At 38.6% G+C, this 17,686-nt stretch overlaps 1 protein-coding gene across 1 annotated transcript in view; it reads right to left on the bottom strand.

Annotated features, from left to right (window-relative positions):
* Nucleotides 1–271: 271 nt before the first annotated feature.
* The window catches only part of cubn (cubilin (intrinsic factor-cobalamin receptor)), a 48,435-nt gene continuing 31,020 nt past the window's right edge, over nucleotides 272–17,686 (bottom strand). Inside the window, exons 37-66 of the mRNA XM_067435161.1 lie at nucleotides 17,389–17,570; nucleotides 17,087–17,279; nucleotides 16,790–16,987; nucleotides 16,562–16,708; nucleotides 16,273–16,463; nucleotides 15,132–15,300; nucleotides 14,850–15,024; nucleotides 14,587–14,765; nucleotides 14,292–14,501; nucleotides 14,075–14,215; nucleotides 13,599–13,780; nucleotides 13,293–13,464; nucleotides 12,994–13,191; nucleotides 12,700–12,849; nucleotides 12,489–12,610; nucleotides 12,160–12,385; nucleotides 11,870–12,057; nucleotides 11,604–11,760; nucleotides 11,361–11,510; nucleotides 11,053–11,241; nucleotides 10,287–10,416; nucleotides 9,334–9,551; nucleotides 6,855–7,060; nucleotides 6,612–6,774; nucleotides 6,321–6,529; nucleotides 5,049–5,193; nucleotides 4,779–4,960; nucleotides 3,205–3,370; nucleotides 2,878–3,113; nucleotides 272–660 (exon numbers count right to left, since the gene is read on the bottom strand). Of these exons, the coding sequence (XP_067291262.1) occupies nucleotides 553–660; nucleotides 2,878–3,113; nucleotides 3,205–3,370; nucleotides 4,779–4,960; nucleotides 5,049–5,193; nucleotides 6,321–6,529; nucleotides 6,612–6,774; nucleotides 6,855–7,060; nucleotides 9,334–9,551; nucleotides 10,287–10,416; nucleotides 11,053–11,241; nucleotides 11,361–11,510; nucleotides 11,604–11,760; nucleotides 11,870–12,057; nucleotides 12,160–12,385; nucleotides 12,489–12,610; nucleotides 12,700–12,849; nucleotides 12,994–13,191; nucleotides 13,293–13,464; nucleotides 13,599–13,780; nucleotides 14,075–14,215; nucleotides 14,292–14,501; nucleotides 14,587–14,765; nucleotides 14,850–15,024; nucleotides 15,132–15,300; nucleotides 16,273–16,463; nucleotides 16,562–16,708; nucleotides 16,790–16,987; nucleotides 17,087–17,279; nucleotides 17,389–17,570 (5,282 nt within the window). The 3' untranslated portion in view covers nucleotides 272–552. The remainder of the gene's footprint in view (nucleotides 661–2,877; nucleotides 3,114–3,204; nucleotides 3,371–4,778; nucleotides 4,961–5,048; nucleotides 5,194–6,320; nucleotides 6,530–6,611; nucleotides 6,775–6,854; nucleotides 7,061–9,333; nucleotides 9,552–10,286; nucleotides 10,417–11,052; nucleotides 11,242–11,360; nucleotides 11,511–11,603; nucleotides 11,761–11,869; nucleotides 12,058–12,159; nucleotides 12,386–12,488; nucleotides 12,611–12,699; nucleotides 12,850–12,993; nucleotides 13,192–13,292; nucleotides 13,465–13,598; nucleotides 13,781–14,074; nucleotides 14,216–14,291; nucleotides 14,502–14,586; nucleotides 14,766–14,849; nucleotides 15,025–15,131; nucleotides 15,301–16,272; nucleotides 16,464–16,561; nucleotides 16,709–16,789; nucleotides 16,988–17,086; nucleotides 17,280–17,388; nucleotides 17,571–17,686) is intronic.

The following is a 17,686-nucleotide window of genomic DNA, read 5'->3' as shown; positions in this document are numbered from 1 at the left end:
AGAGCAGATGCTCTGCCATTAATGCTTTCTGTATCCATCTCAGACAGCTTTTATCTCCCTCCAAATTCTCCATCTCTTCATTGTCACATTTAGCCTTTCTCTGTGTTGTGTGTGTACTAAGATACTGTAATTGCATCAGGCTTGAGATGTCAGAGTGAGCGGTTTGGATGAACTCCAGAGAGAAGCTGAGGATATCCAACTATATTTAACACATAAAAAAATGCTTAATATTCACAGCTTTTGAAATGAGTGCAAGTATGCAAGTTTACTTATTTTTTGTTTAAAAAACACAGCAGAGATTTTCTTAAGAACTCATTTGACAGCAACAAAGCTACACAAGAGCTACACAATTACATAAGAACAACATGAAACAACTTTATTTTCCAAAAAAACATACAAATACATACATAAATTCATTTTTTTAAACAATTATCTACAAATGATAGTTCATATTACATTATGTTTGATTTGCCAGTTCTTCACTCCATGTTCACATGATTGCGAAGTGTGTTTACATATTTATGTGTGCAAATTTGTATTTTTTATTTCTTCTCAGCTGCTCCAGGTGAGTCTGAACCCAGATGGAAGAACGGCAGACTGGGCTGAGAACTTCACAAACACAAGGTTTGAAGAAGCTCTGAAAGGAGCGATATTTGTCTCCTGCAAAAGAACAAAGAACAATTATATATCTATATAATAATTTTGTAGCTATATACACTGCTCTTCAAGGCTGTATTTATTTGGTCAAACATACAGTAATACTGTAAAATATTATAACAATTTAAAATAACTGTCTTCTATATGAATATAGTTTAAAAGTAAAGTTAGCTACTCCTGTAATCAAAGCTGTATTTTCAGCATCATCACTCCAGTCTTCAGTCTCACATGATCATTCTAATATGCTGATTTGCAAGAAACATTTCATATTATCATCGATTTTGAAAACAGTTCTACTTAATTTTTTCAGGAATCTTTGATTAATAGAAAGTAAAAAAAAAAAAAAACAGTGTTCATTTGAATACAAAAGCTTTTGTAACATTATAAATACCTTTACTGTCACTTATGATCAATTTAATGTGTCCTTGCTGAATAAAAGTGTTAATTTCTTTCAAAAAAAAGAAAATAAAAAGATTCTTACTGACCCCACATTTTTGAATGGTAGTGTATACACTGCCGTTCAAAAGTTTGGGATCGGTATGATTTTTTATGTTTTTAAAATAAGTCTCTAATGCTCACCAAGGCTGCATTTATTTAATAAAAAAAAACTAAAAAAAAAAACTGTATTATTGTGAAATATTATTAGAATATAAAATAGCCGTTTGCTGTTTGAATTTACTGACCCCAAACTTTTGACCGATAGCGTATGATGTTACAAAAGCTTTCTATATCAAATAAATCCTGTTCTTTTGAACTTTCTATTCATCAAAGAATCAACATTGATAATTTCAACATTGATAATAATCAGAAATGTTTCTTGCATCAAATGAGCATGTTAGAATGATTTCTGAAGGATCAAGTGACACTGAAGACTGGATGCTGAAAATTCAACTTTGCATCACGTTAATAAATTACACTATAAAATGTATTAAAATAGAAAACAATATTGGTAATGCGTTAATGCGTATGAAAATAACTATGTAATCAGATTACTTTTTCAAGTAACTAGTAAAGTAACGCATTACTTTTAAAATGTACAACAAAATATGCTTTTTCACATTTATTTGACGGACAGCTCTCCTGTCCCCATGTTGAGAAAAATCTAGAGTAAGTGCAGAGGCGTTGTGTGTGAACAGGTTATTGTAGTTCTAGACTAAATATGAGCATTTACTAATCTCACTCACACAAAAAAGATTCCTCAAAATAAATACAATCAGTCAAATGCAAAATCAGAATACTAATCAAACCTCTGATAATTAAATGTTAAATAAAACAAATATTTTTATGCATTTAATCTCACTTTATTGACAAAAGTCTTGCTGCTGCTGACCAAGCAATAATGAATGTAGATTTTTTTATTGGTGAAGTAATTGTTAAACTTTTTTTCTCCTGCATCCTATTCTTCTATTATCCAGATTGGCAGCACAGCTGAAAGGTTTGTTTGAGCGGCCCCCTCTACTCTAAACCCATGAATTTGCATTTATACCTCAGCCTGAGGCTTATAATTTCAATTTTAGTGTGAAATGGTCTTTACATTTGCACAAAAAAAAGAAAAAGAAAAAAGAAGCCCTGCCCAGGTGATAAAAAAAAAGTTACACAAAAGTAACATAACGCATTACTTTTCCTACTTTTTAAAGCTACACTGTGTAACTTTTTTAGTTTATTCTTAGCTAAAAACACTTAGTTCTTTCAAAAAAATATATGTGCTCCTTAATGTATATTTACTTCTTTCACCTAATAAAGTATTCTCGTTTATAATATGCTATTGAAAATACATACGGGTGAGGGGTTTGAATGCTGGTCGCCATGTTGGCCCTCCATCTTGAAAGTACATTAGCCAAAGAAGGACATACCCGTAAATTCAAGCTTCGCCTTTCGTGTTTTAACACACGATGGCACCGTGTCGAATGTGAAGAGGGGGATTGCCATGTTAATCTTGGACTAAATCGGCCACCGTAGGAGTTAAAATGAAATCGGAATTGAGAGGAACAGAAACTATTATTCACTGGATGGTCAAATACCTTTACACCGCTAGATGGGGGAAAATTTCACACAGTGTAGCTTTAAGGGAGTAATGCAATACTGTAATGCATTACTTTTCAAAGTAACTTTCCCCAGCACTTTTTTTGTTGTTGTTGTTGTATTTTTAATCAAATAAAAACAGAGGCTTAACAGAAGTGTTATGCTTTTGCAACCACCCCACTAAAATGTCACACATACCGATCCACAGTATGGCCCAACAACAGGTGAATTAGCATCTGGTCCGTCATATAGCTTCAAGTAGTTGTTCTCGCAGTCTCCTGGGTCATCAATGCTGATCTGGTTGAATGTGACTGTCACTATTCTGCCACCAGGAGCCCTGATTCCCCATTCACAAGAAGTGCCGTTGGCGTAAGTGCCAGGGTAGTTTGGACTGGCGAAAGAACCGTGGTCTCCATATAGCACACCTCCACATCCTGGACACACACATACACACACAGTTAGGACTCATTGGAGTGAGGCAATCATTGCAATCTAATTATTGGTTATTAGTGGTGCGTTTCTCACCCTGCGGAGAGGAAGTCCAGGTGATCTCAAAGCCATTGCGGGATGTAGTAAAGTCACTCTTGAAATGTAGGAAGAGCTGGTTGGCTCCCGGGAAGACAGGACTGGGCAGTGTGCTTCCACAGTGCTTTCCTAACAGAGGTGATGTAGCGGTACTGCCGTTTCTGATCTGCATTAGCAGAAAGAAATATACATTAGACAGAAATCTTCATCATTATTATCATCATCAGGAGGTGCTAGCATAACATAGTAACATACTACTTTTACTGTCTGCAGTATGAATACAGTATGCAGGTTTTCTGTATGTATAAAATATACATGGATGATCTGTATTTGCCCAATGGAGCAGCATCAGATCATTCTGGACTGGGTACTGTCTATATCTGATAATGCAATGCACTCGGCTTGACACTAATGTGAGAAATAAAGCTGTAATATAAGCTATGATTTGTACTATATTTTCTATAGACCCATTTGGAGCAGACATCAAAGTTATGTCACTTGCAGCTGTGCTTGCATAGTGGTGGCAGAGAAATAGTGGTATAGAGTGGAGGAAAATGGGCAAAATCCAGAGAATAAGAGAAAAAACCTTGTGACTTTGTATGTCAGAATGCAAAAAAAAAAAAAAAGTGTTTATGAGTTGGGATGTCATGTTCGATGTCAAGTCACTTTCGTTGGAAAAAGATGGCGGTCTACCTTAACTACATAAAAATACAGCAAAGTTTTTAAACTCTGCTTCTAGAAAAGGAAGAACAAAGAATGTGTATTAGGTGTGTTTTGCTTTTTATGTTTTTTCTGACAAGTCTTGAACGCACCAACATTTTACTGCTATGTAGGTAGTGCTTTGTCTGGGAATCCAATGCACTTAAAGCTACATTATGTAACTTTTCTGTCCGCTAAAGGGCGCCTATTTCAAATAAAGGCGCAGTTTGATGACGCCAAGTTTGAGCTCAGAATCTTGGGACATGTGGTCTTCACTTCACAGCCGGTGTAGTATGAAGCAGAGCAGGACCGAGTGTTGAGGAGCTGAGCAAGGCCGCCAGAGCGATTGTTACGCAAACTCGTCTCACGATCAGCAGGACTTTTATTATGAAGGGACACAGTTGCCGGCGCCATTTCCGCTTTTCCGGTCATGAGTATGAGGTTACGCAGCTCTGTTTATCATATCAGATACATTTAAGTGTGTTTAAAATAATGTTATGACGTTACTCTGTGCGTTCGCTCAGCGGCTGCTGTGACATGTTCACACTGCTGAGAGTAAAGCGTTTCTGCCAAATAAAACCGAAACCGAGGGTAACACAGATATGACACAATTGACAGGCGACTCCCTCAAACGTCCCGGCTCCTTGGTTAAAATAGCAATTTTCTCACAATTTACAAATACCATAGTTGGAAACATTTGGGATATTTTAAGAACTCAACTGAACAAAATATATAACACTGGCCTAGTGGTTTTTGGATATTTTACTGCAAAAATACTACATAGTGCACCTTTAATGTATGTTCAATATATGTTTGCATGTTTATTTCTTCACTTTGTAGTTAATCTGGTGATGGTCCAGTATGTTTATGCTCACCTCAAGATAGTCAAAGCTGCACGAAGGATGATTCTCCACATCAAAACTGTTGAAGAACAGAGAGATAGCACTGTTCTGAGGGGCCTGCAGTACAATGCTGCATTCAAGATTATGAGGATATATGTCAGGCCAGCCTGGACTCTTAAGATAACCGTATTCCTGTTCATAAACCCTGCTGCAACCTGCAGGTAGATCACATACAGACATATACACACATGGCAATATAAATCACACCGAAAAAGACTAAAAACATCATAGGGAAAGACTCACCTGCCACCTGATAGGTTAGACTGATTCCATTTCCAGTCATGAAGGTCTCTGATTTGAAGGTGATGTGCATGGTGCGGCCGTAACTGTAGAAATCTGGCACATGCGAGTCTCCGCCACAGAATTTATGAGACTGTCCATAATCTCCCTGAGAGATTAAACAATCATGGTTTTAATGGTTTTGAACAAATTAAGGCATTCTGGTGTCAGAATACAACCTAAAAGTGAAGTAAACTTCAATAAAGGCTAAAGGCAGCATTTTAAATAAATTCAATCTAAATAGCAAAAAAAAAATTTTAAACAAACAAGCTGACAAAAGCACTTAACAAAATTCACATAAAAAGAAAAGAAAAGCGAATTCAAAATATGAATAATAAAAAAAAAATTATATATATATATATATATATATATATATATATATATATATATATATATATATATATATATATATATATATATATATATATAAATAAACATAAACTAAAATAACCGTGCATTGTGACTTAAGATAGGGATAGTTCACCAAAAAATGAAAATCCTCCCATAATTTACTTACCCTCATCCTAGGTGTATATGACATTCTTTTTTCAGACGAAAACAATCAGAGTTATATTAAAAATGTCCTGGCTCTTCCAAGCATTATAATGGCAGGCTAAAATCTGAAGCCCAAAAAAGTGCATCCATCCATCATAAATGTACTCCACATGACTGCGGGGGGTTAATAAAAGCCTTCTGAAGCAAATTGATGGATTTTTGTTAGAAAAATAGCTTAACACTTAATACTTAACACATTATAAAGTAAAAATATCTATCTTCCGGCAGACAGCCTTTGTGTAACGCATATCAAAGTTCAAAACGCTTACGTTACGTCTGACATCATCATCGTGCCATTTACTTTTTTTTCCTCATAAGTTGAATACAGAAGGCGGTCCAAGGTGTTAATTGTGGATATTTTCTTACAAAAGGTTTCAGAAGGCCTTTATTAACCTCCCGGAGCTGTGTGGAGCACTTTTATGATGAATGGATGCACTTTTTTGGGCTTCAAATTTTGGGCTGCCATTCACTGCCACTATAAAACTTGGAAAAACCAGGACATTTGTTTATAACTGTCATATAATGTCAGTTAAAAATGTAATATAAAACCTATAGGATGGCTTGAGGGTGAGTAAATAATGGGGTGGGTCATTTTCATTTTTTAGGTGAACTATCCCTTTAAGAGATTCTAAATCATTTTAGCTATCTAGTAAGACTATCTTTGGGGCGACTGTGTCTCACCACAGGAAAGTCCTTAAACTCCAGGAAGTTGCTCTCGCAGCTCTGGCTGGACTCCAGGCGAAACTGTTGAACAGACACTTTCACCACCTCCTGAGGAGGAGCATCCAGCACCCAGCGGCAAGAAGTGAACGGTGGGTAGGCATTGGGATAAAACGGGGATGTGATGGTCTGAGATGATGCTGAGGCATTGAATGCTCCTCCACAAAGACCTAAACAGTGAAAAGGCAATTTAGCATCAACATGAAATTACCTCCAATGATAAAGCCACTGGGACAACAAGTTCAATCTTACTGTCCACTGCACTGTAGGTGACATTAAAGCCCCGGCGTGAAACGGAGCCGTCTGTGATAAAGTGCACAGTCAGGAAGTTACTGGCCGAGACGAAGGGGGCAGGTACTACATTTCCGCAGAATGTGCCAATCAATGGATAATTAGCACTGTCGCCATCATAAATCTGCAAATGGGTAAAACGTAAGTATAAATATATTGGAAATTATGCTGCAATTTAAATTTTATTTGTTATACAGAGTATACCTGGACATAGTCATATCTGCAGAGGGTTCCAGTGGGGCCCTCAAGCTCAAAGGTGGTGAATGTGAGGTTAATGCCCTTGTTGATTTCGACAGCAATGATCCACATACAGTCCATCCGTGGCTCGTACTGCCCATTAAAGTCAATATCAGGAGAACCAAACATTCCAGTGGAGGAAGACAGGTAGCCACCACAACCCTGCTGAGGACCTGGTGAAAACGAGGGATGAGGAGATGGAAAGACAGTGAGAGAGATTTAAAACAACTATAGGATGTACTTTCAAGAAACCACCTGCAAGAGGCAGTAGAGTCCACAAAAATGACAAAATGTGAGATGCTAATGTACTCTATATGCTATAATGTAATGTACTATAATGCTACAATTATATGCTTTAATGTAATGCACATTTTATAAATGCAATTTGCATAATGCAAATATATATATATTGTGTGTGTGTGTGTGTGTGTGTGTGTGTGTGTGTGTGTGTGTGTGTGTGTGTGTGTGTGTGTGTGTGTGTGTGTGTGTGTGTGTGTGTGTGTGTGTGTGCACGAATATTAGAATTGTATAAATGCAAATATAATATATAGATATATAGATGCATTTATAAAAACTAAAAAAGTTGTAGGCTTTTTGACTGCACTAGCCGATAAAGACTTATTTCTTGTTTTCTGTCATGGTGAAGGACAGACTCTTGTAGGTCTGAATGAGTTGCGTTGTTCACAAAGAACAACAGCGGTGGTTGTAGGATAGGGTGGTTCACTCACACCACCATAGACGAGCTACAAAAGAGTTTACAAATAAGTTTCTTAAAGAGCCTGGTCATCCTGAAGTGACTGGAGCATTAGACGCTTTAGAACAAAACGGTTACAAAGAACACAGTGTATTACCCCTGAACACTTTGTTCAGTCCTCAATGAGATCTCTGTCTTTGTAATTCACTATGAAATCATTATTCATCCTATACCAGAATGAGAACCATAAAGGAACAATGTCAAAGTATCACACATTTTGGTCTGTGAGTAACATGTCAAATACAATAGTAACATGAGTCTTTTGAATCAGATGTTCTAAAAAATCCTGGTGTTCTGCCTACTCTAACTAGCCAGCATTTTGTTGGACTGGGATGTAAATAGTCCACCATGCTCATTATATACATATATATATATGAGCTGTGAGTTCATCAACTGTGAGTTCATTCTCCTGTGCCCTTACGTGAAGAGTGTTGTGGTTTATTCACTTGATTTCAGATGTTGCCATGTACAGATAGCAGGGTTGCCAACTCTCACGCATCTGGCGTGATTCTCACGCTTTCAGGCTCTGTCTCACGCTCTCACTCCGCCCAACTCAATCTCACGCCAAATTGCCAAACCTGCTTTTGATATTAAACAAAGCTATAAGCTTTAATTTTTTTAAATGTGTTTTAATGAAATTCAAACAATAAATAGCGTTTTGGCGGTAATGTGGCATAAAGCCAGAGTCGTTGAAAAGCGGAGTTGCATGCTCTCGTCTCCCTGCGGTGCGCGCTGGTCACGTGGCCCATGAGCGCTCAATACTTCTAGCGCTGTGCCAATGAATTTAAATGGCTTAAGCGGATACACAACAGTTTCACCATATAGATGTTTGCTGAAAGTTTTGGTAAACAGTACAGCATAGTGTTAGTGTTTATTCATTATTAAGTCAGCCATATTTACAGGATCGTTTTATTATGGAGAGTGATAGAGATTCAACATTGTTAACATTAATGTTATTCTTGTATTTAGCCCTCAGGTATTCCTTACTAATAGGTCACACTCATACTCATTAAATTATATTTATTGAATATTTTGAGGAGATCTTTTGGTACTAAATACTATTTGTGCAACAATTATTGTCAATAAATGACCACTTAAAATATTTTTCTTCTAATATTTGTATTTCTTCTAAAATTTATATTACAATTAGTGTAGTAATTAATATTAAAATAGAGAATTCCAATTCAAAGAGGCAAATTAGAGTCATTTTGTGGCTAAAAAATATTAATGTTTATTTGTAATGCCATTAGGTGCCTTATGGCTCTTTAATAAATATACATGTATCTAATCTAGTTGCTCAAAAATATATTGCAGTCTTTGCATTCTAATAAATATTTAGATATGATGATCAAACACTAGATTTCTTTAAATGTGAAATTTCAAAACTTAACTTGCATCCTAATCTTTTTAATGAATAATGATACTTATATAAGCAGTCACAAGTGAATATTAAGGAATGGCACATATAATTTGACCCAAGAAATGTTTAAACTAGTGCCAAAACAAACATATTATTATGTACAGTATATATACTAGATATAAACTGATACTGAATCAAGATCAAAAGCATCCCCCCCCCCCCCCCCCCGCGCCCTCAAAAAATCTCACTCCAACCTAAACTTAAAAGTTGGCAACCCTGAGATAGCAGGACAGCTCAATACGTTTTAGAAAAGTAGACAAGACAAATACTACCTAAAGTCTCACTGTAGGTTGCTCTCCAACCCTCCGCCGCAACTGATGAATCTGTAACAAACTCGAGGAACAGATGATTGGATGAGGATCTGAGGTTTGGCGGCAGCTCACGTCCACAAAACCTTCCCATTAGAGGGGCCAGAGTACTTTCTCCATTGTACACCGCCACATAGTCAAAGCGACAATTCGAGGAGGCTTCTAGACCAAAAGAGTTGAACCTATAGTACATAGGGAAAGGAAGAAATACATACAGTTGATGATCACTATGGAAATGCTGCAGAACCATCAAGATTCTCAGAAAGTGATACCAATAATGGGAAGGGTCCCTTAAAGAAAGCCTCTAGGGATAGATTATGAGTGAAGGGCTTCCTGTCTGGCATCAGTACAAGTGGGGTTTACAGCACAATGGGAATGACAGGAGATCAATACCAGAATGCTTTTCTTTCTGAGCATATGTTTCTCTGGTGGAACATAGCTGGCATGATGGAAGGCTAGGAAGATTTAAACTGTAAATATGTTTTATTGTATTCCTGCTCCAATTTAGAAATAGAGAAGCAGACCAAAGGGAATGCCACTTTAGGGTGAGAAGAGGTCCCATTTAGAGTTAGTAGGTGGAACTTGAGGCTTTGACATTTATTTTTATCTGGTCTTAATGTTAAGACTTACCACAAGACACTGAATAAGCTCAACAAAGGCTTAATCATGCAAAATGTTTGGTTATCTAAGATATTAGTACAGGCATTCAGGAAGTTTTTCATTACCAGTTTCTTTGAATTTTCTTTGAATAAGAAATAAAGCAGGACGTGCTACACATAGCCAGGAGCAACACAAGGTTTGACTGACTTTTGTTAATTTAACACTTATATTTTTGTGAACTGGGAGGAAGTTTTGAGTTCTGAATCTTCTTATATTTTCATAGTCTGCATTATTAACAGGAAGTAGTTGAAACTCACTTGAGATCGATGACACGGTTGTCACGGACATATATGTGGTATGTGCAGTTGATATTGTGATGGTAGTCGGTGATAGAATGCGATGGACTGCTGATTGTCCCTGCAGTGCCATTAAACACACCTCCGCATGCTGTTAAAAACACATAAATACACATATTTATACATTTACTGTATACAAAGGAATTATACAAACCGACATGTGGAGCTGAAATTTGTAAGAAAAGCCATACACCTATTAAAAAGCCTCGTTCATGTGTTGGAGGTGGACAACTGTTTCCTTTAAGAAATATGAACTATCTTCCTATATAGCACAGAGTCAACGAGCACCTGACTGTGCATTTCTATTGTGCAACATTTACAGTGAATGAGTTTGTTTGTGGAAGTAACAGTGGAATCTGCAATGGAATTCTCTTGCATATTTGCATATTCTCCCAAATCCCCGCATATTGTTTGAAAAACGCAGCGTCCTCTCATTCCAGTCATTTAGCTCATTCCACATTTCTGGGCTCAGTGAATCAAATCTGCATTACTGTCATGATAAACAATTCAAACTTAATCTAGCACACCTACATCCAAGCCACACCCACACCACACAGACCTCCATTTAAGCCTCACCCACATCTGCAGTTACATATACTATAACACACCTACACCACAACCATTTCAAAAACACACTTGAATTATCGTATACAACTGATAGTATAGTATATATAGAGAAACAAAAATGATTGCATTTAGTACAGTTTATTTTATGGTTGTAGCTTACGTATGGTTCTGTATTCAGCCAGGAAGCCATTGTCATGGATTATAATATCAGCGTAGAAGTTGATGAGCATTGGTCCAAATGTGGTGAAGACTCCTGGGATGGTATTTCCACAAAGAGTAGCCAGTGGAACACCACTGGTGGTCGTGCCTTTGTAGATCTTCACACCATCGTAGAGACATGAGGAGTGTGCTAGAGAAGATGGAAACACATGATTGCTCAGCTTATGGAACTGCTGTCTTCTTTAAGTTATTGTAAAATCCATTATGTCAAGATGTATGACAATTTTTGTCTTTTGAAAAAGTGCATACCCTCTAACTGGAAAGTTTTAAAAGTGAGCACAATCACGGTCTGATCTCCAGCATTGATGATGTAATTACAGTTGGAGTTTGCTGGGTAGTGGTCTGGGTAATTTGGAGAAACTACACGACCAGTTGGGGATGTGAAATTGGCACCACAACCTAAAAGACGATGTAAAGTAGATACATGACATTATGGACAGAGGAAGAAAAACAAAAAAGAACAAACCAAGCACACACTCCCACGATACATACTAGTGTAGAATGCAGCAGAGAAGCCTTTGCCAGGTGTTTCTGAGGACTGGAAACGAGCCGTAATGACATTTCGGGGTGCAGTGACTACAGCAGGGGCTGTAGTACCACAACCAGTGGTCAAGAGATTCTCATCATTCTGCATGTTGTCAGACCACACCTGTCAGATAAACATAGGCAGAATACACACAAATAAATCCCTCGATCCAAATAGCTCTTATGAAATACAAAATCAAAGGAGATTTCTTACAGAACGGTCATCTTGTTACCTTGATATAACTGTTTTGACACTGTCCACTCGAGTCTGGAATCTGAAAGTCACTGGCAAAACCCATTTCCAGATGGTTTCCATCATGGGCGATGATGGTCCAGGAACATTCAATATTGGCTGGGAAATTCTGAGGATAATTGGGAGATTTGATGGTGCCTGAGTCAGCATGGATGATTCCTCCACATCCTGAAGAAGAGAAAGAAATTTCAGGATAAAATGTACCACGCCTACAGTCCATGTCACATTTAAAGTAGGACATCTTGGGACATCTTTTTTTTTACTGTATACCTGATGAGTCTGTTGACCAGGTGGCAGTAAATCCTCCTTTGGACACTGTATGATCAGCAAGGAACACCACAACTAACTTGTTCGAGCCTGATTGGATAGTTCCTGGAGAATTGTGGCCACAGTATTGACCAATGATGGGGGATCCTGAAGAGGCTCCATTGAAGATTGTCACTGAGTCCCAGGTGCACTGGCTGTGCTCCTCCACTTCAAAGTATGTAAAAGTGAGCTATACAAGAATATATGGAAATTATGTTATATAAATGCAGAATTTCAGTGTTGGTGTTTAAAGAAAACAGTAAAAGTAGACCCATGAAGCAACCGTGACTTACAATGATTGTGTGACCCACTGGAGCCTCAAGAAGCCAAGTACAGCGACTCGGGCTGGGGTAGTTGTTGGGATATCCCGGGCTAGAGATGGCACCTCCCTCTCCACTCTGTGACCCTCCACATTCTGAGAAAAGTCAAAGTCAGTTGAGCTTATGCAGATTTTTAAAGAGTCGAGATCCATTTGTCCAAGTGTTACTGATTGACGGATGATACCTGAAAAGTAATATGTGGCTTTGAAGCCCAGATCACCCACAGCTTCATCTGACAGGAAGTGAACCCAGAGTTCAGGGGTGGACACTACTATGGGGACTGGAGGAGGGGACTGACCACATAAACGAGTTAAAAGCTCTCCATTTGCATCTCCTGCATTAGAGGAACAGGCAAAACATGACATAAATGTTTGCTCATCAGCAGCAGCTTTAAAATGGAGTCAAACTTCTGTAAATGGTACATTGGACCGTGAATAGAGTGTTGTGTCTCTCTTAGTGTGTATTTGGAAAATCTTACCCAGTCTGAACTCCAAGTAGTCCCACTCACAAGTTTGGTGATGCTCTAGATGAAGCTCGTCTATAATAACCACAATGGAGGAATTCATATGATGCGGGTTCTGGATCAGCCATTCACAGTTCAGGTTGTTGCTGTAGTTTCCATTGCCAAAGTCAGGCGAGGTGAAGTTTCCAGGTTCACTGAGTATTCCACCACACACTACCAAAAGGGCAAAGATTCATCAATCAAATCAGGACCCCAAAATCAATCCAACAAACAAACACAAAAAAATCACTAAAGTAAAAGTTCTTCTCGTTCACCTGCTGCCTCCTCTGAGGAGTAATCTGCTGTGAATCCACCATTGGACACAGATGAATCGGTGCTGAAAATTACAGTCATAGTATTCCCAGATGATTTCAGTTGCGTGCCAGCCGGGACTGTACCACATAAACGACCCAAATGAGGGGCACTGGGTGACAGACCATTTAGGACCTATCAACCCAAGAGTCAAAACAAGATTAAAAAATATGGTATGAATGACTAATTCAAAAACGGTGTGCATAAACTCCACTGTAGCATATGCATGATCCAACTTTGACCCCTCTAAAACATACACATTGCCTCACCTCCACAAAGTCAAACATACAGGTCCCATGATCCTCTAGCCTCAGGTCATTGATTGTAAGAGTGACCCTACGACCTTGAGGAACTGTGATTCTCCAGCGGCATATTCGGCTGTGGGGGTACAGATTGGGGTAGTTGGGAGATGATATGGTCCCAAATGCTGCGTTCAGATCCCCTCCACACTCTACAAGAGGAACAATGTTATCTTATCACCAGTTTCCCAAGAAACTGCTCCATATCCAACAGCATAACTTTGTAAGTAGTCATCTGTTATCTGAAACTATTTTATCCAAAACATTTTTGCAAGGACAATTCCTCTGGTGTAAAATGAGGGTTAGTATCATCCTCAAGGGCATGGTTTATTCATAGATTTCACATTCAAGGGATTAAACCAGCAACATTCTGGTAACCAGTCCAGATCTTTAACCACTAAACTATATAACTCTAACCAATAACTGTAAGGATTTAAAACACTTGCCTTCAACACTGGCTTCAAATGATAAACTGAACCCTGCAGCATTCCCACTGCCATCACTGACAAACTTTACATATGCAAAACTGTCTGCAGTATCCAGGGGAGATGGAAGGCTGTTTCCACAGTGTTTCCCCAACAAGCGACCTGGTGAAAAAAAAGGGTTACATTACTACCCTCAACGTTAACTCTCAACTCTCATTTGTGTAAGGAGAACCCATACCTGAAGCATTGTATTCACGTATTTCCACATAGTCATTGTCACAACTGGAGGAGCTCTGCAGGTCAAGGGCAGTGTAGGTAAGGGTCAGGTAGTGTCCGGTGGGACCTTCCAGGTACCATTCGCAGTTGGAGTTGTCTGGATAATTTGAGTCCGGATAACCGGGGCTTCTGATGACACCACTCTGACCGAAGTAGGTGCCTCCACATGTAGCTAAGAAGGAAATATTCTTTGAGTCATTGAAACAATGACATTAAAAAAATGGATGGAATGTTATAGGGATTCAAATATGGATTACCAATGGAGTACTTGGCTTTAAAACCGACATGCGTGATGCTGGCATCAGTTCGGAATCGTATATACATGGTAGTGCCAGATGAGTGCTGTGTAGATGGGCGGGTGTTGCCACAAAGTCTGCCCACCAAAGCAGCGTCTGATGTGGGACCATCACGGATCTCAATGTAGTCATACAAACATCTAGGAGAGAAGATTGGAGTCACTCCAAATGGTTAAATGCTATATATACCAAAAATTGGATTGTTAAACACATACGAAAAATACCCTGTATGAGGCTCAATGTAGAAATTATCCTCAAAGTCGAGTTGTACAGCCTCCCCATTGGGAACAGTGATAATCCACACACAGTCGATATTTTGAGGGTAGTTTGATGGATAGTTAGGAGACGTGATATATCCTGGTGGATCTCCATCATTAAGCTGAAGGAGACCACCACAAGCTGGAAACAAGCATCAGGATTTACTCTTATTATTTTCATAATATCCATTAATTGTCAAAATAATCTCAAGTTATTGGGATATTATAGATATTAGCTCAAGTATTCACCTGAACTGTGGGCCTCGAATACCAATTTAAAGCCATTCCCCTCATTGGAGGCATCAGATACAAAGTGGGCATATAGGCTATTGTCTGTGGTCTGAAATGTGGAAGGAGCATTGGACCCACAGAGACGCCCTGATAGAGTTGGTGAGTTGCCATCAGGTCCATTTCGTAACTAATAAAAAACAAATAAACTATTTAAACTTTTAAACACAAAAAGGACTCTTTGCAGTGTTTCCCACAGATTCAAAAGCAATGTGTGGTGGTGGCGGTGAGGGGGGCTATTAACGTTTAAAAATTAAAAGAAATCTAGTATTTGACCATGTCTAACACGTATTCAAATGTAAAACCTAAAAATAAGTAAGCAGTTATTATCTGCAATACTTTAAGGGATTTGACTATTATTTATTAAAGAGCCATACATGCACTTCGTGGGTAATAGCATTACAAATGAAAATTATTATTTTTCCGGCCACAAAATGACTAATTTGCCTCTTTGCGTAGGAATTCTCTATTTTAACTTTAATTACTACACTAATTGTAATATAAATAATATAAATATTAGAAGAAAAATATTTTAATTAGTCATTAATTGACCATAATTATTGCATAAATAGTATTTAGTACCAAAAGATCTTCTCAAAATATTCAATAAATATTACTAAACTAAAATATAGTTTATTTAATAAAAAAAATTGTATTTTCAAATGTATTGATTGACACAGCTGGTTTGTTTAGAACTATTAAGAGCGCCGTGATCACTTGACCGTGCGCTGCCGCGAGATGAACGCATGTCGCAACTCTGTTATTCAACGGCTCTGGTTTTATTGACTTACAGTCGAATGCAACGCACAGTGTGCGTGTGTGTGTGTGTGTGTGTGTGTGTGTGTGTGTGTCTGAGTGAGTGAGTGAGTGTGAGTGTGAGAGAGATGCGCGAGATGTGGAGGGAGAGCTAAGGAAATGCAGCTGAACGAATATGCGTGCGTCTTTTAAATAGCGTAAAAGAATGAATGACGAAACGCAATATGTGGTGGCCGGTGTTGTGGCGGACTGCCACAACTTAGTCTATGTGTGGGAAACACTGCTTTGTATAATGTACCGGTTCTGTTTTGGAAAAGTGCCTACACGTTCTCCTATAGTCACTCACCTCCAAGTAGTCACCTGTGCTGCACTGATTGCCAAAACCCTGTATTTGGAAGGGACTTTGGAAAGTTACAGACACTCTAAAGCCTGGGGTGACCATTACTTGCCAGTTGCAATTCAGGTTGGGCTTGTAGTTCTGTGGATACTGAGGAGAACTTAGAACTCCTCTGTCTGTATGGAGGAAACCACCACAACCTGACGGCGAAGGCAAGAGAGAAACACATTTTGTTTGTACATTGACCTATTATGCACATCAAAAATATTTTGATTTTGTTAATGGACTTCCTGCTCACCTCTGGAAAAGGATGCATTGAACCCCCTGCCATTAATGCTACCATCAGAGCTGAATCGCAGGAACATGGCATCACCAGTAGAATGCAAAGAGCCAGGCAGTTGCCGCCCACAAACCCTTGCAATCAGTGGAGACAAGTTGGTGTCACCTTAGGAGAAAAACATACCTGAGACTCAGTATTGAAAGTCAACTTTGGTGTTGAAGTGACTTTATTTGACAAAAGCACTACCATCTCTGATGGCCAGGCTGTCATGGAGACATGAAACCTCATCTTCCATGTCCAGAAAGAGTAGATTAAACTCAATGATAGAGCTGGGAGACCGGATTACCCATGAACACTCAAGGTTATGCTGATAAAGCTCAGGCCAACCAGGAGAGAATAAAAACTTAGGAGTGTCTCCTGTCATCAATGTTCCTCCACATGCTCCTGAAAAGATAAGACATATTGACCAATTGTGAAATGAGACCATAGAGTAAGGTTTTAATTAGAGCATGATCTGAGACACAGAATCCTTAGGAAACTAACCTGGTTCTATAGTTGGCAAGGGCCCAGAGCCCTGAACGGCCATCCACTCGACGAGGAAGCCTTTCCCTCCAAATACATTATCAGATTTAAACTCAAGAGTTATAGTGCTTCCTGAACTTCTTACTGGGAGTGGCAGAGTCAGACCGCAGAACTCACCCAGAAGTAAAGCATTGGTGCTCGGACCATCATATATCTAGGGGAAGGAACACATCCACTCAATCTACATCACATACCTGCATAAACTTATTTTCTATTAAACCATTATAGCATTTAATGGATATTTTTTAAATAAGAGTGCAGACCTTGAGCTTGTCATAATAGCAATTGAACACATCCTCAATATCGATGTCCAGGAAGTGTATCTTTACATGGGAATCTGAATTCACTGTGATGGTCCAACGGTAATCTGCGTTGTTTGGGTAGGTGCGTGGGTAAAGAGGGGAGGCTATCTGTCCTGAACTGCCTGTGATCTCATTTCCATACACTGAAAAAGCAGAAAAAGAGTACATATGTTCATTGAATCCCATGCAAGATTTTTTAACTTCTGAAGATTTTTACCAGTAATGCTTCTTTGTACAACCAGAGCAAAGGTTTTAGGTA

This window comes from Pseudorasbora parva, chromosome 24 (assembly GCF_024679245.1).
Source record: "Pseudorasbora parva isolate DD20220531a chromosome 24, ASM2467924v1, whole genome shotgun sequence".
Lineage (NCBI taxonomy): Eukaryota > Metazoa > Chordata > Actinopteri > Cypriniformes > Gobionidae > Pseudorasbora > Pseudorasbora parva.
The sequence above is the reverse complement of the archived record's forward strand: the minus strand, read 5'-3'. Positions and strand labels throughout refer to the sequence as shown.